This window comes from Convolutriloba macropyga, chromosome 12 (genome assembly GCF_964194025.1).
Source record: "Convolutriloba macropyga chromosome 12, txConMacr16.3, whole genome shotgun sequence".
Lineage (NCBI taxonomy): Eukaryota > Metazoa > Xenacoelomorpha > Acoela > Convolutidae > Convolutriloba > Convolutriloba macropyga.
In genome coordinates, this window is record NC_134479.1 from 3,164,384 (window position 1) to 3,189,260 (window position 24,877).

At 38.6% G+C, this 24,877-nt stretch overlaps 1 protein-coding gene across 1 annotated transcript in view; it reads right to left on the minus strand.

Moving 5' to 3' along the window:
- Positions 1–22,561: 22,561 nt before the first annotated feature.
- Positions 22,562–24,877, minus strand: part of LOC142350752 (uncharacterized) — a 275,857-nt gene continuing 273,541 nt past the window's right edge. Inside the window, exons 11-12 of the mRNA XM_075402707.1 lie at positions 24,052–24,133; positions 22,562–23,527 (exon numbers count right to left, since the gene is read on the minus strand). Of these exons, the coding sequence (XP_075258822.1) occupies positions 22,833–23,527; positions 24,052–24,133 (777 nt within the window). The 3' untranslated portion in view covers positions 22,562–22,832. The remainder of the gene's footprint in view (positions 23,528–24,051; positions 24,134–24,877) is intronic.

The window sequence follows — 24,877 nt, forward strand, 5'->3', positions numbered from 1 at the left end:
CGTCCTTTGTTGTTTGGTTTGGAAATTTCATTGCAATTTTGATTTTACAATATGTGTTTTCAGCAGCCAGTGTGCATGAAAATTTGCGGAAATAATTTTGTTATTCGAAATTTATATGAAAATTGTTTTGTAATGTTGGTTACAATAATATACTGGGTGAAATTTAAAATTGAGTTCAGAGAAGTGCCAAGAGCGTCAAAAAGGCAACCGACAATTACAGATTTTAATCCATTGCGTACTACCGCAAATTCTGCATACTCGATTCGCCAACCATTGCTTGATACTGGAATCTGTATCTTTGCAATCACAGGAATTGTTTCATTGGCAGGGTTTTGAATATATAGCAGGTGCTGTTGTTAGCCATTGTGCGAGGGAGGTATTGTCAACAATTTCTGTAGTTAATGGCTTGTTCAGGATGCTGCTAACCTTTCCCTAATAAACGAGAAGTCTCAAATATGTGTTTTCTATCTTGAGTGTTAAGATTCGGGGTTAAAGTTGACTGTAATGCTTTTTTGAAAGTACTATCTGAATTGTCGATTGTTTTTAACCTTAGAACGGGCGTTTCGATGGGAATTAGATTTTGCATTCCGACAGATTTGCGAATCAGACGTTGTAATGAAATGGCGTTCACTTGCGGAATGGATTGACGTAATAGAAATTTGCAGCGGGTTGCGATTTCCGAGCTCCATTTTTATGACAAATCTTAGTGCTTGGCCAGGGTCGACAGTTTCTTTTAAAATTTCTTGTTGACTATCTTTGTCTTGCACGTTCTCTATAAACAGATTCTTTATCAGTGTATCTTATTGACTGCCTAAACGATAATCTGATAATTCTTTTAGTTTTTCAGAGCAATATGACCTCTAAATAAATTAGGTACCTTGTACTGAAATTTACTGCTCTAGACTAAGAAGAAGATATCATGTATGACACAGGTTTCAATCAAAGTGAGCTACCCTTTTTCCTTATGTGTTGAGTTAATGACTTTGCCAAAGTCTTAGCCTGAACATTCGAAGCCACTAACTAAGTAGATGACAATTAATTTCAGTAAAATTATGCCTCCGAAAGCCCTCGCTGCCCTTTGTGACTTAGTAGCATATTGTTAATGTTATTGAAATCTTCAAAAACAAAAATTTTTCAAAAGCCCAAAAAATTCAAGATGAAGTCTGAGTCTTTTCCCAGTTACTTATAACCTAAACTTGCTGTTGCAACAATAGACAACTTGCTATTGACTAATTTAACAAAACACTCCCAAATGGCCGGCAACTGGTTGGTGTCGCTAAATAGTAGACAACTGTGGCTTAAAGTTACTAGCATAAGGAGTGGCTGAGCAGAGTTGGGGTCAAGCGTTGGGGGATTGTTGAGTTCGGAGGGTTGGATAACGCGGTTCAATATTGCAGCAAACCATAGAACTTAATGTATGACATGCTCATAAAATACATAGTGAACGCACAATTCGAAATTTTCACAATAAATAGAAGAACAAAAAGAGATGAGTACTAAGAGTAAACCGGATTTTAACAAAAAAAAAGAAAGCATCATAAATAATGATGGGAATCATCACGGAATTTCATCTTGACGGGAGACGTCAAGGAATGTTTGTTCTTGACGGGATTCGTCAGGCAGGTAAACCTGCTATCTGTTTAACTAACAAGGACCCGTGCCGTAGAAAATAACTATGAGGAAAACCCAAAGCGATTTAAAAAATGGGTAAAAAACCTAAGATTAATCAACCATAGACAGGACCGAAACCAAAGACCATAGTCAAAACTAACCCTCATACAATTGAGGGCATTTCTGTTAATCGCTTTACACTTTATCATCTTTTGAAAATTATTGTATTTCCAATCAAATATCTAACTCTATATTGAACCGTTTGAATATTTTCATCTTCATAATTAAATTAAAATCTTAGACTTAGAAGATTTTCATCAGTAACCCCGAGGTTTAAAGTGCTTAAGAAAAACCCCCAACCCAACCCGTAACAGTACACAGTGCACGGATACTACACTGGCAACAGAGATATAAAAAAAGTTAACGTTTTGAAAACTTTAAAAAGTTTGTCGGTAGGGGATGCAAATAAACAGCACTTTAATCCCAAGAGCTCGAGAGTCGAATTAATCTCAAGATAAATACACAAAACACAAGATTCTGGATAACAAATTACAAATTTCCACCAATTTCCATCAAAGTTTGTGGGAGTCAGTTGCAGAAGTCACAGCGGAATCAATTTTAACAAGTGAGAATGAACTCGCGTGGGGCTTTTACTCGTTGGTGAAGAGAGAAAATTGCTTGCGTGGAAAGACCGCATCATACCAATTGAGTAGAAATAAAGAGTTTTCTCTAGTTGCTGACGTTGGTAATTGAAATTGATCGCCACTGCGTTAGTCTTATTAGTCTGGGAAATATATTTTTTCATTCGATCTTAGTTGCGAAATTGACTTGTAGATAACAAGCGGCATAACCACTGGAACAAAAAAAACTGCCGGATATTTGCGTTGTAAAATCAATTAAATCAATTGCATTGTTTTGAACTCTGAAAGTTATATATTGACTTTTTCTGAAACTACCATTAATTAGAAAACAAACAAACAAAAAAGCGAAAAAAAAGTTGATCAGGTAACAATAAGCAGGAGAAAGTAAAAGAAAATTAAAGCACCTAATAACATCCTTGTCGTAATTAGTAAAAAATATATAAAATAAACTTCAATAAAACAGGAAAAATTGGAGTTCAGCTAGTATCAATTTAAAATAATAAAGAGAATTTAAATGGGACAGTCATCTATAATGCTGTAAATTAAAACTTCGTTAAAGTTAAGAAAAAAATAAGTAAAAAAGAATTACCATTTTGAAATAAGCTTTTTTTTAAACAAAAGATTTTGAGCATTAAATTAAAGAGGGTGTTTTAGAAACTCAAAGATAAAATTATAAATCAACTATCAGTGACGATTATTTTATAGAAACTATTATTTTCAACAACTAAACAAAGTTTTAAAAGGGTACGATACAAGTAGGGGAACCGTAAAATGGCAACGGACTCGAGCTCTAGAATATTATTACCAGAAGCGTTTACCGGTTCAAACGACTTGGAAAGCTACGTGACGCATTTTGAGCTATTAGCTGAACTACAAAAGTGGAAAAGAACTGAAGGAGATCCGGCCCGCGAAGTTGATGAACGGCCGCAATACTTTGCACTTAGGCTACAAAAATCGGCCATAGAGTTCTATCGCACTCTACCGCAAGCTACAAGTGAAAATTATGATGAATGCGTTAAAGCGTTAAAACATTTCGAGAACACTATAGCGGAAAACCGGTCATTTTCCGGGACAGCTAGCTTGCCGCGTACAGCAACCAAGCGAAAAACTGACAAATTTTCTGGGAGATTTAAAGCAGTTGGCTTTAAAAGCTTACCCAACGGAGTCGCAGGACATTAGAGACCATCTCGTTCTGAGATTATTTCTAGAAGGAAATAAACATAGTCAGGTGACGTTATATCTCAGAAAGCAAATCGGCGACAAGAATTTGAAAGTTGAAACAATTTTGGAACGAGCATCGCATCTAGAAGCTGTAACAAGAATAGAAGACGAAGAGCAAACACCAAAAAATGCGGTAGTTAGAGGGGATGAAACGAACGATTCAGTGGAAGCCGTCACCAAGCTTGTGAACCAATTGTAAGTAGATGACAAACAGCGAGAAAAGCGTCGAAACCAATCCAGGGAGCGAAACAGTTCCCGCAAACGGTGGGGTGACGACAGAAGTGATAGAGGACAGCAACAAGATCGTGGGTTCAACGATCGGCGGCGATTTCCAACGCCAGGACCTAGCCACCGAGACAGTTTATTCGGAAGAGATGAACCGTCTAGGAGAAACAACAGGAAGGGTTTCAAGTGCAGACCCTGTTGACAAGAAGGACGAATTTCAATGAGTTGTCGAAATTGTTTCCAATGTGGAAGTTCGCAACACTTAAAAAGAAACTGCCCTTTTAGAAAGAAAACCACCGAGAACTGTAATGTCATTAGAGTTTGTTCGACAAACACAATTAAATGTCTAAACCCAGATCTCATACTTCATGGGAACAGATGCGTTGGATTAATAGACAGTGGAAGTAGTATACCGCTTTTGAGCTGCTCCACATACAAAAAACTGGGCAAACCGAGAATTGTGCAAACATACACAAAACGAGTGTTAACAGCCAATAACTCAGCTGTCAAAACAATAGGAAGAGTAACGCTGTTGGTACAGTTGCAACCAAGACTACCGGAGGTTGAACAAGAGTTTGTGATAACGGCAGACAAAGGTATAGAATGTCTGCTGGGAATTGATTTCCTGAAAACCATTAAATTTGTATTGAACTTACACGAAGAGAAACTATATAGCAGTCACTTTAAAATTTCAATACCGCTTACCACAGAGAAAATGCAAGGTGTTCAGGTTTTTGCATTTACGGGACAAAACACTTATATACAGAGTAAAAACGAAAGTCTAATGAGAATTAGGTTAGCTGATGAAAACGGAAAAGAAATTGCGGGAGTGGAAGGATTAGTGGAAGCAATTGAAGATTTTGAACTAAAGACTGGTTTGCTTTTAGCCGCCTGTATGATATCAATGAAAGATGGTTCTAGTTTAATAAAAGTCTTAAATCTAACGGACGCACCAGTGACCATGTATAAAAGAGCACTAAAAGAGGAACATACTTTGAAGACAAATAGAACTTGTGAATGGAATTTTCGTAAATCAAATTTAGCCAAAACATTGGAAACTTTCCAAATGGGAAAACAGGCAAATTTGGAAGGTTCTAATCTAGATAACCAGCAGAAAGAGAAATTACAGGAACTGTTCTTGAGACATCAACAAGTTTTCTCCCGAAACTCGAATGACTTAGAATATTGTCACAAAAATAAACACCAAATTAAACTCAGCAAGGATGCACAGCCTTTTGGACGAAGTTCTTGCAGTATGAGCTTTGATAAAAGAAAAGCAACAAAAAAAAAATTGTCGAAGACCTAGAGGATGCAAAATTAATTGAACCAACCCATTCGTATTGGGTAGCACCATCAATACTGGTGAAAAAGAAAGATGGCAGCTACAGACTAGTTGTAGATTACAGAGGTTTGAACAAACAAATCGAGAAAACCAGTTGGCCTCTACCATGATTAAATGACGTTATTGACTCTTTTGACGGAAATTGTTACTTTTTCAATATCGATCTGACATCGGGATATCTTCAAATGGCGCTTGATCAAGTTTCAGCTTTTTTAACTCCAATGGGACTCTACAAGTGGAAGAGAATACCCATGGGTTTGGCGTCAGCGCCATGAGCTTTCCAAAATTTAATTGAATTGATCACGCCGCGACTCTCCTATGAAGTAGCTTTAGTATATCTGGATGATATAATCATCTGCGTAGATCCTTGGAGGAGCATCTCAACCGTCTAGATCTCGTACTTGGACGAATTAAAGACGCTGGGTTGAAAATAAAAGGCTCAAAATATAGTTTTTTTCAGGAAAAAATTCGTTTCCTGGGACACATTGTATCAAATCAAGGCGTAGAAGTGGATCCGGAAAAAGTAGCGGCAGTCAGTAAAATGAAAAACCCACGAACAAAAAAAATTGAGAGCAATACTAGGACTAGTTGGTTTTTACAGAAGATTCATACAAGATTTTGGAAAAATAACAGAGCGGCTTTATAAGCTATTAAACAAAAAAGAACGTTTTTCTTGGAGCAAAGTATGTGAATCAGCAGTTGAACAACTAAAACAAGCACTAGAGAAAGCACCAATATTGGGTTATCCGAATGACACGGATCCCTATACGTTAACCACCGACGCTTCTCCGTTTGGCATTGGCGCAATTATTTCCCAAAGACAACAATGGGTTGAAAGAGTTATTGCATATGCCAGCAGAACGCTCAGCAAAAGTCAACGAAACTATTCTGCAACAAAACGAGAGCTTTTGCAATAGTTTATTTCACTCAACACTTCGGAAATTATCTTCTGGGAAAAAAGTTTTTAATTGTAACTAACCATAGGGCCCTCACGTGGTTATATAGTTTTAAGGAACCAGACGGATTATCGGCACGTTGGATAGAAAAGCTCGGACAGTTTGATTTTGAAATCAAACAAGAAGCGGGAAAGAAGATCCTTTGCGCAGACTGTCTGTCGAGAGTTCCACAGACTGAAGACCAAGTCAAAAACTGCGTTCAAGTGAACCAAGTAAATACGGAAGACAAGAAAATCGGGTCCATTGGACCAGGGAAATCTTTTGAGCAACTAGTTGAACATCAGAAAAATGGATTGAGAACGGGAGAGGCCCTCTAAGAAAAACATCACAGGAGCCTCTAGGGTACTGTGGAAACTTTGGACTGATTTCATAAACTTACAAATTGAAATTGATCTAACCAAGAGACAGAAACGCATTGATGAATTTAACTTAACACAAATAGTCATTCAGAGATCACTTTTAAAGGAAATTCTACCTTTCTTTCATAAACATTGAGGACATTGTGTTATGGCCAATACATTTGATCGGGTTCGAGAACGATTCTACTGGCCCGGGATGAAAAAAGATGTTCACGAGTGGGTGAGTTCATGCGAAGTATGCTGTCAAAAAAAGTCTCCACACCAGAAACACATACAAAGCTTGACAACGTGGAAACCAAGTCATCCGTTCTGGCAATTCGTTTTGGACGTTATGGGATCTTTACCTGAGTCAAGTGGAAACAAATACATTCTGTTAATTGGAAATCAGTTTACAAAATGGTATGAAGCAATTCCCATGAGCAGCCAAGAAGCTTCAATGGTAGCTAAGGCCTTCGTAAACGTATGGGTTCGAAGATTTGGTTGTCCGGCAAATCTCCATAGCGACAAGGGCAGTAATTTTATGTCGAATCTTTTCAAGAACATGTGTAAAGAGCTGAGAATTAACAGGACATCAACAACAGCTCATCATCCTCAAGGAAACGCAATGATAGAGCGCACCAATCTCACAATCGAAGAGAGTCCTGCAAAATATGTGGGTGAACATCACAACACCTGGAGCGACTACCTTCCGCTAGTAATGATGGCGTACAGATAATCAACTCACTCTGTTACCAAGTACAGCCCTTTTACCTCCTTTTTGAACAATCATGCGCGCTACCAATTGATTGCATGTATCAAACAATACAAACAAAAATCTTCCCGACCCTGAGTGATTAAGTTGGTTGCTTGAAAGACGAACTACATACGTGCCATGATCTGGTTCGGGAAAACATGGATGTGGAGCAAGTAAGACAAAAAAAACCTACTATGACCGTAGCGCATTTGGACCACAATATGAAGTAGGTGATTTAGTAATGGTGTTCAAGCCCACAACGAAAATTGGCCTCACAAAGAAATTTAAACCCTTTTACAGTGGACCGCAAGTAATACATTAGATAATCAACGATCTAAACTTTGTTATTGAGGATGTGAAAACAAAAAAACAACAAAAGGTCCACTACGATCGACTCAAACGTTTTAACAGTACAGAAGCTACCACTGATAAAAAAGAACCTAGGAAGGCAAAGAGTGAACCGAGAATATCCCAAACTGACTTTACGGAGGACAATGATTTTGTGGAAATTGAAGTAGTCACTCCAAATATGAATGACACATTAAGAAGATAAGGTAATACTGAAGGGAAGAGTAGTCAAATTAACCATAGTACTGAAACTCACAATGAGACAGTCAAGGAGGAATTGTTTGAAACGCCAATGGGTGGGAGAACAAGAGAGTCAATAAATACTAACACAAACAACAAAAGCAGATGCACAAAGATACCTGAGCCTAAAGTAGCCACACAGCAAAAGCTGGATAGCCTGGTGACAACATCCGAAAGGAGTTAAGGCAAAGAATTTCCAAATAGAAGCACGGCTTCTACTTCGCAAAATGTTACCGAACAACGATAACAAACAAGAAGCGTGTCGGGAAAAACAAGACCACGGAAACTCGAACCCGTTTTTTTAATCAAGGACACTGATTCAGATGAAAAATTTGATAATGATGTATTTTTTAAAAAGTGCGCGGAACCCACGTTGGAACGTGCAGCTGAACTGGAAACTTCTCCAATTGGATAGCATAGTAGGTTTTTGACAATATTTGGAGATTGTGGGGTATGATTTAGAGAACCTTTTGCAGACGCAAAAATTTGCTGTGACGGAACAGAAGAAATGCGAAACGTCACATATAAATGAGAAGCAGGTAAACAAAGGAGGACTCATCTACGCCAAAACCAACAGGAGAAAACTAAAATACTGCATGTACAGGGCTGCATATACCGTAACTGTGCTGATAAAAAATGGTTGGTATGACGATGCAACTTACTTAAACGAAAAATCACAAATATTTCCAACGTTTTACTCAATAAAAGAATCAGTCTGCCAAAACCTACGGCAGGGACACAAATTTCGGTTACTGGGTCTTGGTGACTGTGGATTCAATGCTCCTAAAGAAGTCCTTAATGAGATGAAGGTTGACCGAACCGATGCAGAGTTTGTTCAGAAGGCATCAAAAATATTCATGAAAGGCGGAGATGAAAAATGAGTGAATTATGTCTACCCCGTGGAGTGGATCAATCCTAAAGGTAAAACACAGAAAGGTAATATCAAGATAAATGCTGAAATTTTCATGAGGACTTTGTTCATTCAAACTAAGGAAGCAAATGAAGGAACATGGTTATATTTTAAAGACACTATGAAACAGGAGCAGACCTTGTTATATCAAGGAGACACATTTGAAATAGACTCAGTACAATATTTGTTCGACCAAGACAAAAAACCTAATATCATAACGATAGTTAAATTTTCGGATTCGAAAACAGCAAAAATAATCCGCACTGGAATAAAAAGTACTTGACGAGCAAATTAGACAGAAAAAGAAATTTAATTGTGCAGTTGAAAAACAGGACAAAATAGATAGACAATTTTCGGCCTTTTGAAACAAGCCAGAGAAATTTATTTTACACAAAGGAAACGCTGACGGCCACGGAAAAAAGTTTTTCACCTTAAGATATATCTGAGACAGATCTCAGTGACAAAAAACGACCAACTTTTTGTATGGGATTTTCGAGGCATGTTTGAAAATCTGAAACAAATAGAGTTATTAAATTGTCACATAGAAACACTGCACAGAGCTTTGATTTTAACGACACCAATTAATGGAAACTCACACCAAATTTTCCCAATTCAACAAAACACTCTTGGTACACACGCAGAAAGAGCGGGAGGAATACTTTATGTCTATAGGTGCGCTAAACTTATGATACATGTTGTCGAAAACCTGTTTTGTACCGAGGAAGTACCAATTAGGGTGTCTTCTGACAACAGTTCAGAAGGAATTAGATACATGGACCCTATTTCTAGAGTATTCAATAGAAATTTCACACTTATTAATTGCAATCCCATGTACCCGAACGCTCATGAATAGCAGAATTGGCCATGGATAACATATGGCAGACGAATACAACTGATTGATAAACCCAATGATATGCCTAAGTACAGAGTTAACGTCAATTGATCAACTTCCGCGCCAGTGGAAGGGTTTTTCAATGACAAAGACCTGGAACTCAGCAAGAGGGCCCAAAGATTAAGGCATTCGAGAAAAACTATTACAGGAAGAGAAGTTGAAGTTTTCCTGGGACAAGGAGGTCTATCTGAGCATGAGACTCTAGAGTATTTCAACACCGACTTGAAATACAATCACCAGTGGCATGAATTGCTGATTTTTGAATACTTGGGTAGCGAAGTGAAACAAGTCTGGCATGTGGCCAGGAAAATAACCATCAGTTTGATGACTATTTTTATTGGATCTAAAATCATATTTTGTTTGGTACACGTGTTTCTTTCAATCGATATGCTAGGCAGTAGCACCAATCCTGTAATTGCTCTGCAACACATTAACCCAATGGGCGAACTAGGTTATTTTCATCATCTAAAACAACGTACTAAGGAAAAAAAATTGACAAGAAAAAGGACAGTTGAACTATTTGATGGTAATAAAGACATTGTAGTTATAAAAGCAAAAAAGGCTAAATCTGTACCAGATATGACAGAAATTGAGATCGACACATTAGATTAATTTAAATATTTGATATGTAGGAAGGGCAGAACCGAAAATCAAAGATTATTGCTACTATATACCCGAGATGTTTGAGGTCAGGTCAATAGTCAGGCAGCAAGTGTATCGGATTGTTGGAGTAACCTCAAATAAAAGATACGTGGTGCAATTGACGCAGCAGCAACCGCCTAATATAGTGGATAGAGCCGCAATTAGTGTTATGGAGTTAAATGGGATGCATCAGAGAATTGAGGAACAGCAAAAAGGAGATTGACAACAGCGAAATGCTGGTAACTGCCGGGACTCGGCTCGAAGAGGAGCTCCGGCAGTTAAAACTTGAAAGTCAAAGGTTAATCAATCAATTGCTTGATACCAAACGACTGCTTGAATACGCTGGGAATCAGCGGGAGTCATGCAGGAGGCAGGTAGAAATATTGAAGAAAGAGTTGGCAGAGGTTACGAATGTAGCCGAAATAAAGACAAGAAAATGTATCGCTCTGGTGGATGAGCGAGAGTGTTTAGCTCGGGAGTTGGAGAATGCCGAGGTAGATTTCAAAAAGCTGAGGAGTAGGATAGGAACGGAGCAGAACTCCAAGAAGGTCATCAAGAGGAGGCTGGAGGCGATCAACGCGCAGAGCTCGTTCAGTCGACCTCCAAATGTTTTTGAGCTTATATTCGTGCCACAAGGGGCCACAACCAGTACTATCCAGAAACATTTCAAAATGTTGGCAAGGCTCTGTCATCCGGACAAGGGTGGTCGTGAGGAACTGTTCAAAATTACTTTTCAGCCAAAAAAATTATGGAAGATGAGGAGGCCCCTATTTTTTATGACAATACGGAATTGAAAAAGCAGAGGAATATATGAACTCGAAAATGGACCTTTGAAAATCTGGGTGAGTGGAACACTCATATTTTCTATGAGGGAGGCAGTGTAGTAAACCATAGAACATAATGTATGACATGCTCATAAAATACATAGTGAACGCACAATTCGAAATTTTCACATTAAATGGGAGAACAAAAAGAGATGGTTACTAAGAGTAAACCGGATTTTAATAAAATGAAGAAAGCATCATAAATAATGATGGGAATCATTACGGAATTTCATCTTGACGAGAGACGTCAAGGAATGTTTGTTCTGGACGTGATTCGTCAGGCAGATAAACCTGTTATCTGTTAGTTTAACTAACAGGGACCCGTGCCGAAGAAAATAACTAAGAGAAAAACACAAAGAGATTGGAAAAAATAGGTAAAAAAACCTAAGATTAATCAACCATTGATAGGACCGAAATCAAAGACCATAGTCAAAACTAAACCTCATAGAATTGAGAGGCCTTTCTCTTAATAGCTTTACACCTTCTCATCTTTTGAAACTTATTATATTTCCAATCAATAAATCTAACACTATATTAAAGCTTTTGAATATTTTCATCTTCATAATTAAATTGAAGTCTTAGACTTAGAGGATTTTCATCAGTAACCCCGAGGTTTAGAGTGCTTAAGAAAACCCCCCAACCCAACCCGTAACCGTACACAGTGCACGGATATTACACTGGCGACAGAGATTTTAAAAAAAGTTAACATTTTGAAAACTTTAAAAAATCTCTCGGTAGGAGGACGCAAGCAAACAGCGCTTTAATCCCAAGAGCTCGAGAGTCGAATTAATCTCAAGATAAAAACACAAAACACAAGATTCGGGATAACATTTTACCAATTTCCACCAATTTCCACCAAAGTTTGTGAGAGTCAGTTGCAGAAGTCACAGCAGAATCAATTTTTACAAGTTAGAATTTACTCGCGTGGGGCTAACTTTTACTCGTTGGTGAAGAGAGAAAATGGCTTGCGTGGAAAGACCGCATAATATCAATTGAGTAGAATTAAAGACCTTTCTCTAGTTGTTGACCTTGGTAATTGAAACTGATCGCCACTGCGTTAGTCTTGTTAGTCTGGGAAATATTTTTTTTCATTCGATCTTAGTTGCGAAATTGACTAGTGGATAACAAACGGCATAACCATTGGAACAAAAAAAACCGCAGGATATTTGCGTTGTAAAATCAATTAAAGCAGTTGAATTGTTTTGTACTCTGAAAGTTATATTTGACTTTTTCTGAAACTAATATTAATTAGAAAAAAAAAACAAACAAAAAAAGCGAAAAAAAGTTGATCAGGTAACAATAAGCAGGAAAAAGTAAAAGAAAATTAAAGCACCTAATATCATCCTTGTCGTAATTAGTAAAAAATACATGAAATAAATTTCAATAAAACAGGAAAACTCGGAGCCAGCAAACAAGCGTACACCACTCGGGATAGACGCTTGCTGGGATAAACAAACACCCGACCCTCCCCTTCGCTGAGAGAAATGGAGAATGCAATACAAATTGGCAATAATGGCAAAGAAGAATATAATTCTCGATACCTTACTTGGACCCAAACCCGAGATGGTGGACTTCCCACTCGAACCAATATACGAGGAAACGATAATCGGCTCTTCTGCACAATCGGAGAGGGAAAAGAATGTTCGCAACGCACAACAAAAGATGAATTGGCGAAATAAATGCCAACGGCTAATCGAGGTCGGCATAATGTGCGGTGACAAACCGTGGTCACTTGCGGATCGCAAAAACAGTGTCTCTCCTCTATCTGAGTATCGGATTGGAAGGACGTCGCATTCTTAACTGCAAAAACCCGCACATCATGATTGATACTCTAGCTACTGCAGAACTTTGAAGATCGTAGAAGAGGCATTCATCCGCCCCCGAAACATCATTTTTGACCGCCACGTTTTCCTACTAACAAAACAACTCCGGGGAGAAACAGTAGAACATTTCTATGGTAAACTAAATGAATTAGCAGAAAACTGCGACTTCGAAAATAAAGCGGAAACTTTGATACCCTATGTATTTATTCATCACTAACTTGATTGATCCGGAAATTCAAAAAAAACTTCTCAAACAGACAGTGGAACCGCGTCATGCTTCAGAACTAGCAATCAATATGGAACTCGGGATGCGTAATCAACACCAAATTCAGCAACACAACAAGATTCTAATTCCAGCCAGTTTTAACGCAGTACAGTTTCCAAATAGCTCCCGAACTCCAAATTGGTCAAATCCGAACAATTTTAAGAGACAAAACAACCGCTCCACACTCTATTGTTCAAACTGTGGCAGAATTTGGCTTCCAAATCACCGCGACAAATGCATCGCAAAAGGTAAAACTTGCAATAATTGTGGACTCTTAAACCACTTTGCAAAAGTCTGTCGGAAACAAAAGAACGCAAAACCACAAAACTCTAAGAAACGGGCTGTAAACAATGTGGAAGAAGAACCATATCCGGCAATTTCAGTGAAGTTCCTTCAACCAGCTAAACTCTATGACTCGGATTACAGCAGCGGGGAGGATAATACGGTTGCGGTAATCGAAAATGCTGCAGAGAAAGTTGAGCCTCTCAAGATGCCCATCAAAATTGGTAATATCACTACTACATTGCTCGTGGACTCCGGAAGCGCATGCAGTATTCAAAATCGCTCGCTCGCTTCGCAAGTGTTACAAAGTAGTCCTCGCCCTTTCTCGATCAGCGAAAAGGTGTTCCCAGAACTTTGGACTTTCTCGAATGAGCCAATTCATTTCAAAGGAAGATACAATCTCCAACCACAAGCAACGGATGGACCTTTGATTCAGCAACATTCACCGTTGTAGCTGATGGTCCAAATCGCTAATTGGCCGAGACTTGTTTGATCAACTGGGATTAGCAGTGACACAATCTACATCTCTTCAAGGTACTCTCGTCAACAACATTTTTTCTTCGTCAGAATTTAAAGAACAAATCGCAAAAACTTTTCCGGAATTAATATCTCGCATTGGAAGATCTAAAAATCATGTAGCTAAATCTAAATTTTACGAAAACTTTCAACCTAGACATCAAAAAGGCAGACTTATTCCGATTAACCTGCAAGATAAAGTCAATAACAAACTTAAGAAATTACTAGACAAAAAGCATATAATAAAACTTTCTAGTTGTCCTGATAAATATTTCATATCACCAATAGTGGTCATTGTAAAGAAAGATCAAACGATCAAGCTTGCGCTGGATTCTAAGATATTAATTAAAGCCATTCACAAGAACAAATATCAAATGCCGAATATCAACACACTTATCGAATCTTTTTTTCAGCAAACTAGTGCTCCCGCGCCGGAAGACACAACATATTTTTCTACGCTAGGTTTGAAGTACGCGTACTATCAATTAAATCTGGATAAAAACACGGCAAACCAGTGTAATTTTAACATAATTAGCGGTGATTGCCCGGCACTTACAGATCTCAAACAGGATTTTAAAGAATAACAGATATGCCAGCAGAGTTTCAAAAAGCAATGGATTATACCCTAATTGGTCTAGAGAATACCTTTTGTTTCTTAGACGACATTTTGGTTGGAAGTAGGTGGTCACTGGTAGAACCCAAACGTTATATTATGAGCAGCCTTAGACGTTTAGATGACAAAAATCTTAGAATAAACCTTCTAAATGTCTTTTCGCAAAACTAGACATTGGTTGATTAGGGTTTCACATTTCTCAATCGCGTATCCCGCCCATCGAGTGTAAAACGTCTGCCATCTTAGATCTTGAAGCCCCGAAAACTCTAAAGAAACTCTTTCTGGGGTCGGGACATTATATCGGCAAATTTATTCCGAATCTTGCTCAAATTAGTCACCCTCTCCGTCCTTTGCTGAGAAAGACATCTAAGTTTAAATGGAGGGAAGCGCACGAGAATTGCTTTCGTGAAACAAAGAATCGCATCGCGAACGCTACAGAAAAAAGTCAATATATCCTGCAACTCGAAACAGGCGTAAAATGTGATGCGTCCCGCTCTTGTCTTGGAGCAGCACTGGAACAATTGACAGTTGATGGGTGGAAATCAATGGCATTAACGTCTCGATTTTTAAACCCTTACGAAGAACGATATAGCGTAAACGAACTTGAACTTTTCGGAGCCGTTTGGTCTAATGAATATTTTAAAAACTACCTCTATGGTAAACATCTTACAGTTATAACCGATCATAGAGCACTCTTGTCCATAATGAAAGAAAATAGATCGAATAAATCCTACAATAGTCGATTAAATCGCTGGATTGATCGTTTACTTCCATTTCAATTTGATATTGAACATTTGGCAGGTGCAAAAATGGGTTAAGTTGACTATATTTTTAGACACTCAATCAAAAAGCTAAAAAAGTCTCTGCCTATGATGAGGAATTTATTGTCGCTAAATTAAAGTTAATTTCTGCTGCATCTATTAATTCACTTAACTTAAAAACTTCAGAACCTGCATCTCATTTACATCAATTAATAAAAGCACACAACCTCGCATCGCAAATCACACCTAAAATTGAGTCCAACAATAGGGCGATAAACTTAATTAGCGCACACGCAGCACGAGTTTATAAACATAATAATTCTTTCGCTCTCGCTACGCGAAAGCCCACCTCAAACACTAATAATAATTTAAGCAATTTAAAATATATAGATCCCGCGTCGCAATTACCACTTAACACTTCTCTCGCTAGGCGAAATACAAGTAACTGTAAACAATCATTCCAAATTTGGAATGGCAGATACATCCCTAAGCGAGAAACTCACTTGAATAAGTCCAATTTCCCGCCAATTAAACAACATTCCACAAATAATCTTAAAAATCTTAAATTAGCATCAGTGTTTTTTGCCTTAAATCACTCTGCAAATCAGGTGACTAGTTCCTCAAAATTAAATCATAAAGTCGACATAAATTATATCAACTCAACAACACATAAGATGCCTTCAAAGAAACGTATCACCAGAGCCCGTTTCAACGATGCTTCTCATAGCGCAAATACAAGTTCATCGACAACGACATCCTCACGCGCCGCTAATTAGGCAACAAACTCCGCGAATGCAACTCGCGCTCCAAATCAACCGGCAACTTCCCCAACAGCTACTCGTACCACAAATCCGCAAACACTTTTAACCCCAACATCCCCAGCCCTATCTTCTAACCCCAGCACGCCTCTCACACCAGGCATTCAAGCTCCTACATTTGATCATATTATTGGAAAGCATAATCACTGATCATCATCAGCAATTCACTGATCGCATCTTTGACAAGTAAGGACGCCGTATTAAAAGAAGTCCGCGACTGCATCTTGAATAAAAACGAAAGTCGTTTAAAAGCCCTCAACCCATATATCCACTTATATTGGAGGGGTCTACACGTGCGATCTGGCTGCGCTTGTATTGATGAAAAGGTGGCGATACCAAACGTACTGCGAGAGGTCTTACTGGAAGACATACACGCAAGCCACCCCGGTACATGGGGGATGATTTGTGTGGCCACGCACTGCTGGTGGCCATATATAAACCGTGAGATAATCGTCAAAGCGACAGAGTGCAAACCCTGCACTGCTATTGGTAAGAACTTAAAATCTGTAATCCCTGCTAAACAATTTAAACCTCATATACCATGTGTTGATCCAAATCAAGAATTGCAAATTGTTTTTGTGGGACCTTTCTTTGACGAGAAAGGTAATGAAGTATACTTCTTAACTGCTATAGACCGATTCTCTAAATATCCAAATGCATGTATATATGAAAAGGCCAATGGGCCGAACGATCTCGAATTTTTGGACATGTATATAGAAAATCATGGAGTTCCACGCTCCATCAGATTGTATCAGGCGAAATGTTTAATTGGAAATCAAGTAAAGACCTTCTGCAACAAGAACAATATTCAAATTTTTGAAGCTCCAGTTAATGATCATCGTGCTATTGGTTTGGTGGAAAGATTAATTCAAACAATTAAGAATAGGTTTGCATGTATTAAAGAAGAAAAATCCCCAAGTAACACATTTCATGTAAGACATGCAATAAAAATAATCATTCATCAATTGCGAATCTGCAAACAGAAAACAACGAAGATCTCGCCATTCGAAGCACAATTTGGTCAAAAACCTAATACCCCGCTTAGCGTAATCACAACAAAACCTAAATGGTCTAATCTGTCTTACAAAAAAATTGTCAAACATTATTTAGATGAGGACACTGTAACACCTGAGGCAACCCTTCTCAATGACAAATGGGTAAACGGATACCGCAGCGATATAGAAGAGGAAATCAGGTTGACGCGCGCAGCAAGAGAAGCAAGTCAACGCGAACAAGCGAACACGGATGGCGAATCACGTTTTATACGCGCAAACACCTGTCGCCCAATGCCATTGACAGAGCGAGCAGTGCAACTCAAAATGGCCCGCCAAGTTGCACTGAAAAAGAAGGTCCAAGTAAAATTTGGAGGGCCCCTATGAAGTGCTGGCGCCAGGATCCAACATACTGAAGATCAGCCCAACGACCTCCACCATCAAAGAGCTAGGAAAACTAACGGTAACAGTCCGCAAAAGCGATATTGCCAAATTTGGCAGGACACAGGGGAGACAGACTCCACTAAAGGTTTACGCGGATAGAAGAGGTCCCCAAACGTGTGAGAAATTAGTTGAGGAACATATTCAATCACACATAAAGCAATTCACGCGCAAACTTAAAGGCGATAAGAAAATGAAGCATCGAAAACGCGATCCGGGCAGCGGAGTATCGCCGTCACGCTCTAACATTTCACGCGCGATGCAAGGGCGAATTCCGAAAATCCCTATTTTTGTTGCTCTCCGAAATCAAACTGCTTTACCCCAACAAGATTTGCCAACCGAACTGGTTATTCCAGAACAATCGGCTTCCTCATGGGCACTTCAACAAGTCGATTCCGCTGCAAAACACCGCAAATGTTCCTCAGATAGAAATAGACGAAGCCCGTCATATTAAGGTTTTGAATCGTCATCAGATTCAGCAGTTACAGCCCCTCCCAAACCTCCACGCAGAGCAGGAGATGTTGAAAATTATCAGCCTCCACCTGAATCGATCATCGAAACTGTCCAGCACATTGCGGATCAACAGTCGGACGAAACCAACATCTTTCCGATAATAGGAAACGTCTCGCCACACGTCCCGCAAAATCCATCACTTCTGGATAATGATACTCCAACGTTGGCACGTTCTATGACGGTATTCGAAGCCGAAAATCAAGAAACGATGGATGAGTAAAACGCGAATAAAAAACTGAATTCAAACTCAAACTGAATCAACTATAAACTTTTATACTATTATTACCTATTTATTAGCTATGATAACCAGTACATATATTGTTATTATTTATTTAACCGGGGACCGAGTTTTAATTTGTAAATATTGTTACTATTTTATACATACGAAAATTGCTCTTGTCACAATTTTCTTTGTCGAACTAAGGGGTATGTGATACCCAAGGATATCATCCTTTGTTATTTATTCGATGTAGTACATTTTATTACGATGCCTTTAACTTAGTTCAATTTATTTGCCCTTCATCATTCAGTTCATACTTTGTTCAATTCTTGTCTTATGATCATTTCAATACTTCCTTTCTCGGTTTCCCGCTTCGTGATCAGACATGTCTGATCACACCTTCTAGATTTGCTTATAAACACTTCAGTTCATTCTTCAAGTTTTGCAATTCAATATCAGTTGAATAACTCTCTTTTCAAACCCGCTCCGCGAGTAAGCATGAAATACTGAACCCAGGATTCCACTCCGCGAATCACAATTTCAATACTAGTAAACGCACCTGCGTCGCGAGTAGCTACTCAATAATAACAAAGTACGACAGTCCAAATTGAATAAATGATCGAATGATGCTACATTTAGAGTGTAGTATAACAAATCAAAAACAAAAAAGAATAATCATTCGTAAGCCAACGGTTAAGTCCCTGAAAAAAGGTTTCGAAAAAAATTGAGAAAAAACAGAACTGATCATTGTCGGAAAATGTCTCTCGAACGACTAATGCGATCTCAAATCTACTGCAGCTTGCTTCATCCGGGGTGGGAGAGTACCTAAATTCACTAAAATGGGCTTCAAATGACGTCATTAGTGGTAATTTACAGCTGTAAAACTACTAATAAAATGTACAGTGAAGAACTTACATCAAGTTGGGCACCATTTTCATTTGACATTTAGTTGTGAACTACCACCACTTGAGTGGTGTGAATGCGAGAGAAATTTACATCACGCAAAACAAAAAATTCAGGGGCGTAAAATTCACTCGAAACGGTCAAGCAAAAATTTTTCATAAAAAGACGCACACGGTTACAATAAATGCTTCAATCTACGTTCCAGAGCAATTAATCTGCTTAAGATAGACTCTGAGTCCCATTGATTAGCAACTGATTACAAAAAAGTAATACAGCAGGCAGGAGTATTCTAATTGTTTTTATTACGTTCGAGGTTCCCCGAAGAAATTAAGTCAGAAAATGCTTCTATAATGTTGATTACGAACTCAAGAATTGGCTGAAAAATTCTCGTTTCTTTAATTGAGTTCATTAAAACTTTGGTTGAAATCACTTCCGAGTGAATGTCAAAATTCTCCATTAGCTCAGAAGTATTTTGAAGACTGAGGCTCGAAATCATCAATGCACCCAACTAGTTACGTTCATATGTTTGCCCCAAAAATAGTATATATGCTATGAAGTCAGTTCTTCTCTTAAGTAGCGCGCGGAGAGCTTGAACATACGTTTTAGAGCGCGACGGTAAGTCTCATTTTTGAGATAATATGAGACATTCAGTGAGTGACCTTTTATTAGTGTGACCCAAAAACTCACTTGACTTTATCTCTTTGAACTAGAGTAAAGAAAAGTCAGATCTATTCTGTTTTGCCCCCATACCCACCCGTAATTTTTTTACGCCCCGTTACAAAATATATGTTCTATAGCACCTTACTATGCTAAAATAGCACGTGCGACTGGGGGTGTAAAATTATGAACCCACTAAGCTGGCAGGGAAAAAAACAGAATAGATCCGAAAAGTCAATTTCAGACTGATGAAGTCTTTCTTGAGAGATAGGTTAGTCACGTTCGACCTAAACTTAATCACGCGAAAAAACAAACATAGCAGGACAAGTCCTGACGTACAATTCAAAGAATTTTCATTGACTAAACAGACAACTAGACCAAGAACGGACTATGAATGGATTGGGAAAACCATTTGGTAAAAAATCCGATCCAAAAAATTGAAAAAACTGTAAAAATCAAAGTGAAACTGCCGCATGTGAACAAAAAACCACTAGCGAGAAAGCGAATTTCTGTTCAAACACCGTTTTCTCACTCTACTTTAAATTTAGAGCGAAAAAATTTCACGCCGCAAAACCACTCGCTTTTTCGCTCCATTTCCTGTTTCGGCGTGACCAAAATCACTGCTCCAATTTGACTTCAAAAATCATGAAAATGTGTGAACAGATCTTAAAAAAAAAGACAGCGCCCCAATACAATTCAAATTCTTTGAAATGTAAAAAATCGCTCCACAAAGAGTGAAAAATGACGTCACGCACGCAATTCGGTTGAAAATGCATGAACGCATCAACACAAAGCAGATCTGAATTGATTATGTCATATTGTCGTAAAAGTCTTTTAATAAAACATAACAGAAAAAGTCCGGAAACACAATCCAGAGAATGGAAAAAGGAACTAGAGTACGGTAAGCAGATCAATTGAACAATGCCAGCTAAAAAGACAAGCAATCTCAAAATGTAACTATTGCAAAATTCGTTGAAGCGTTTACCCTGAAGGCCAAACTTGATCTGTTCAAATATAACTATTAACCCACCCACAAGCCTTGAGATTCCAAAAGACAAGAAATATGACAAATACTTACAAAACTGAAAATTGCAAAACTTAAATTTTTTTCATTTCGTAATAACGAAAAGATGCAAATCACTTTTCACTCTCTGGAATCTCTAATATTTCAAAAAAGTCCATTGTCCTGTAAAGATCAATAAATTCAGAAAATGAAAACAATGAAATTTGACATTACTGCATTTGAATCAAATAATGCCAGAATTTGTGATATTAATCTCTTCAGATTCATTTCACGGTCTCCAGAAGCTATCCACTGAATCAATTTCAAGCCTTAAATTTTTTTTCGGATTATAAAGGTTGATAAATTAGGACTAATTTTCAGAATATTTGAATTTTTTTGAATTTTACAAAATGGCAGTATTCCATGAAGTTAAATTGTTTAAGACCATTCCATTGCTTCTAGCTAAACAATTCTATTGCCACTATAAATTATGCAGTAACTTATTATTTAACCTTAATGAGGTCCCATTGCCCCTGAGGGTAGAAAACACAAGATGAGAAACATTTTTTAAAAGTTGCAAAAATTAGTATCCGTTTTTCGTGTTTTTTTAGCATTACCAAAACATATAGCTCAAAAAGTGGCCAACAAAAAACAATTGTATCTTGCAAAAGGCCTTTATCATTTTTAAAATACGTCATTTCAAGACTTGTCAAACAAAAAACTCGAAAAATGCCCTCATTTTGGGCTTAAAATTTCCTTAAAATGGCCTTTTAATTACGAATTCTCAGCAGCATCACTCTACGCTCTTGAAAGACAACTAAAACCAACTTTTGGCCGCTAATTAAACTCAATGCCCACTGGGCATTGCCTGCTTGTCCCGTTTTCAAAGATTAAAGTCATGGAAATATGTGCAAAACAACAGGAAGAGACAGAGTCCCAATACAATCCATCTCGGATTGTAAAAACCAAGAGAAGACCAATAATAGCCCCGGATATCGCAGAGTCTCGTTTGGTTAGAGGACACAAACTATGAGTGTGCTTGCTTATGTTTGGAGGTAGAGGGAGGTTTGCAGGGCAGTTTGTATTACGTTCATTAGAGGTCCCGAAGGAGGTTATCATAGCCGATTTCGACAACTATTAAGATTTTGAGTAAAACCATAGAGTTGAGGAAAAACATGAAGGTCAAGCAAAATTTGCATAAAAAAGACAAATAATCAAGGTTTCATTGGTCTGTTGGGAGGAACTTTGCCGTTCGTGTATGCTTTCTCCAGCATTATTACTTTAATAGACGAGAGTGAAGAATTGGTGCTGTGTAAGAGCATGACATTTGCATTTTTTTCAACTTACCAGTTCTGTGGATCTCTCATCTACCCTTTTTTAGACCCTAAGTGCTCATGCAATTCACTCACCTTACTATAATAAAAAGAGTTAAAGACAGCCTTTCAAACCGAATAAAAGAGCCAGCAAGTTTCTTTTTGACAGAAATGTTCAAATTAGTCATAATTGACGTCAAATCTAAATAATGGTTTATCAGGATAAGTTAGATAACTGATTGATCTGATTATCCTATTTGATCGCGGTAATTGAGATGTCATTGGTAATCAGGATGATTACTTATATTGGCAACAAAAAAAGATTCACTATTAGTAGTGAGAGTCATTTTTTCTCCAGATAAGAGTAAATTATCTAGATAAAAATTGTATCGCATTGTTGTATCCTCACGGCAGGGCACACTTTTTACTTTCCAAAGTTCCCGGTACAGAAATCAGCTGCGTTGAAGGGTTACATCACACACGCAAACAAAAATATCTAAACTGATGCCAAGTTGAATTAATTAAAGTGGCCACTCAAAATAGATTCATGAACATACAAACAAGCATATTGGAAATAACTAATCAAGTGTCATGCTTATAAGCACAATAAATTAGAGTTGCAAACTAAATAAACGCATAAGATAGTCTTACAGCAAAATCAGTTGTATTTTCAGTGTTTACTGCCATCAGTTTGTTCTGACAATTATTAGGTCTTGCTTTTCTCTGTTCCGCTTAACAACCAAGTAACCAGACTGGCTCCCATTTTCTCTACTGGCTATTACCACCATGTGAAGACTTGGACACGTGAGGCTGAGAATGTCCACCGTAGTGGTGGTGGTGGAGAGATTGTTGTTGTTGTTGTGAATGAAACTGGTGCCCGAGTGGGTGGGGTGCGGAGGAGTACATAGGATGGTGTGGGTAGTGCGGCTGCTGCTGGGGATGGTGATGGAGGAGTGAAGTGTTGGGCGGAATAGCGGATGAGGAAGAGGATGGGGTGGTGGAAGGTGGCGGGGGAACAGTTGTGGGCGGAGGTGGAGTGGGCTGAGGGGGCAGGTAAGGGTGGTGTAGTTGCTGTCCTAGTTGGTGGGCCATGGGGTAGTGAGGGGGTGACCTCTGTGCCTGGTGCATCATGGGGGGTATGACGGGTGGTGGTGCGGCAGATAGAGGAGGTCCCGTTTGATGCTGCGTGGCGTCCATGATAGATGACGCAGACGCTGGGGGAGGCTGCACATGATGGTGGCTGAGACGTTGATAGTCAACAGACCCAGTTCCGGATGTCGTTCTTCCAGGGCTACTCCCGCTGTTTAATACTTGTGGGGTGGCAGTGGTATTGCTTGCTAGGGACTGACCAGGAGCTGTTGGCGCTGTTTCGCTGGATGAATTAGTGCCGGCAGAATTAGGGGAGGAGGATGAGTTGTGATGTTGGTCAGAGTGCTTCAGACACAAATGGCAACTCCAACTTCCTACAGAATAGAAGACAAATCTAGAGTCAGGTTAGTGATGTCTGATCAGAAGAATTTAAAGGCATTAAATTTGGAAGCATGGTGTCAGGTTGCACATTTTAAAATGCCTAAAGTCTTGCTGAAGTTAAAATGCCAAAGTTCCTACTTAGCCAGAAGTTGGTTTTCGTTGACTTTCATCATTTGAAAACGTGCGCGTTTTGTGTTTTAAGCATGGTTACGTGACTCTGCAGAAGTCACTTCAAAATTCTGACATATCTCGAACCGCTGCGCGGTTCCCGATAAACGCCAGAAGTTCTCAGTGACTTCAAGCAGAGTCACTTAACCATTGAAAAACTTTCTCCAAAACACTTTGAGAAACCGGAACAATTCAGCATGAGGTCGCATGAAAAGTAGCTTGTTAAAAACCAACTTTACCAAAATAAAGATTCAATCATATAGAAGTTAAAACATTCCCAGTTTCACGAGGCTAGGCAGGCAGAGATTGGCTGGATGGAGTGAGTGAGTAAGTGAGAGTGAGTGTTTACCTTCTGGTGGCTCATCAATGGGTGGATTGAGACAGTACATGTGGAAGCCACGGTCACAGTCATCACAGAATAACAGCTGGTCCTTAAACACACCTAACATACCAGACTCAGCTCTATTTTAAGACTCAACATTATACTACATTCAAGTTCAACAAATACACTAACTCTTATCAGCCTCTTGTACCCTCAAACAAATCCCGTTAAAGCCTGACGGGACTACTATCAGCCTACTCTGCATCTGCTCTACTATTACAAGGAGTTGCAGCAAAAATGATAAAAAAAGTCACTCAAGTGAATTGAGAAGTTCTGCTCCAGTATGAAAAACAAGAATCCAACACAACCGAATAGCTTCGCAAGAATTGCTCTAGACGAAGGTAGAGAGACTCGTAGTAGACAGGTGGTTGGTTCCTAAATATGGAGTAATAAATCACGGGTTGATCAATCGGGGGGAAGCCACAAATACTTCAAAAATTCCAATATGAAAAAGCCTCGATATCAGCTTTGTTGAACAGTTTATTTTGGAGAATAGTAATCGTAGCATACTTCCATCACAGCGTACTGCCCTTGCTTCTTACTAATTTCATTTCTATTCATTCAAAACCATTAGACAAATCTCACAAAAAGGAACCAGACCAAAATGATTCTTCAAGAGCAGTAAACAACTTCAAGTGCAATTAACAACCTGCATTGTCCAAAAAACTATGATGTGTCGCCAATTGACCTTCGCACACCTTTGCCACAATAGCAAAATGGCTTGCATTGGGATTGGAACAGGCAAAGATCCTCAAATTCGAAGTTTCAAACTTTGCCGCAATTTTCGTATCTT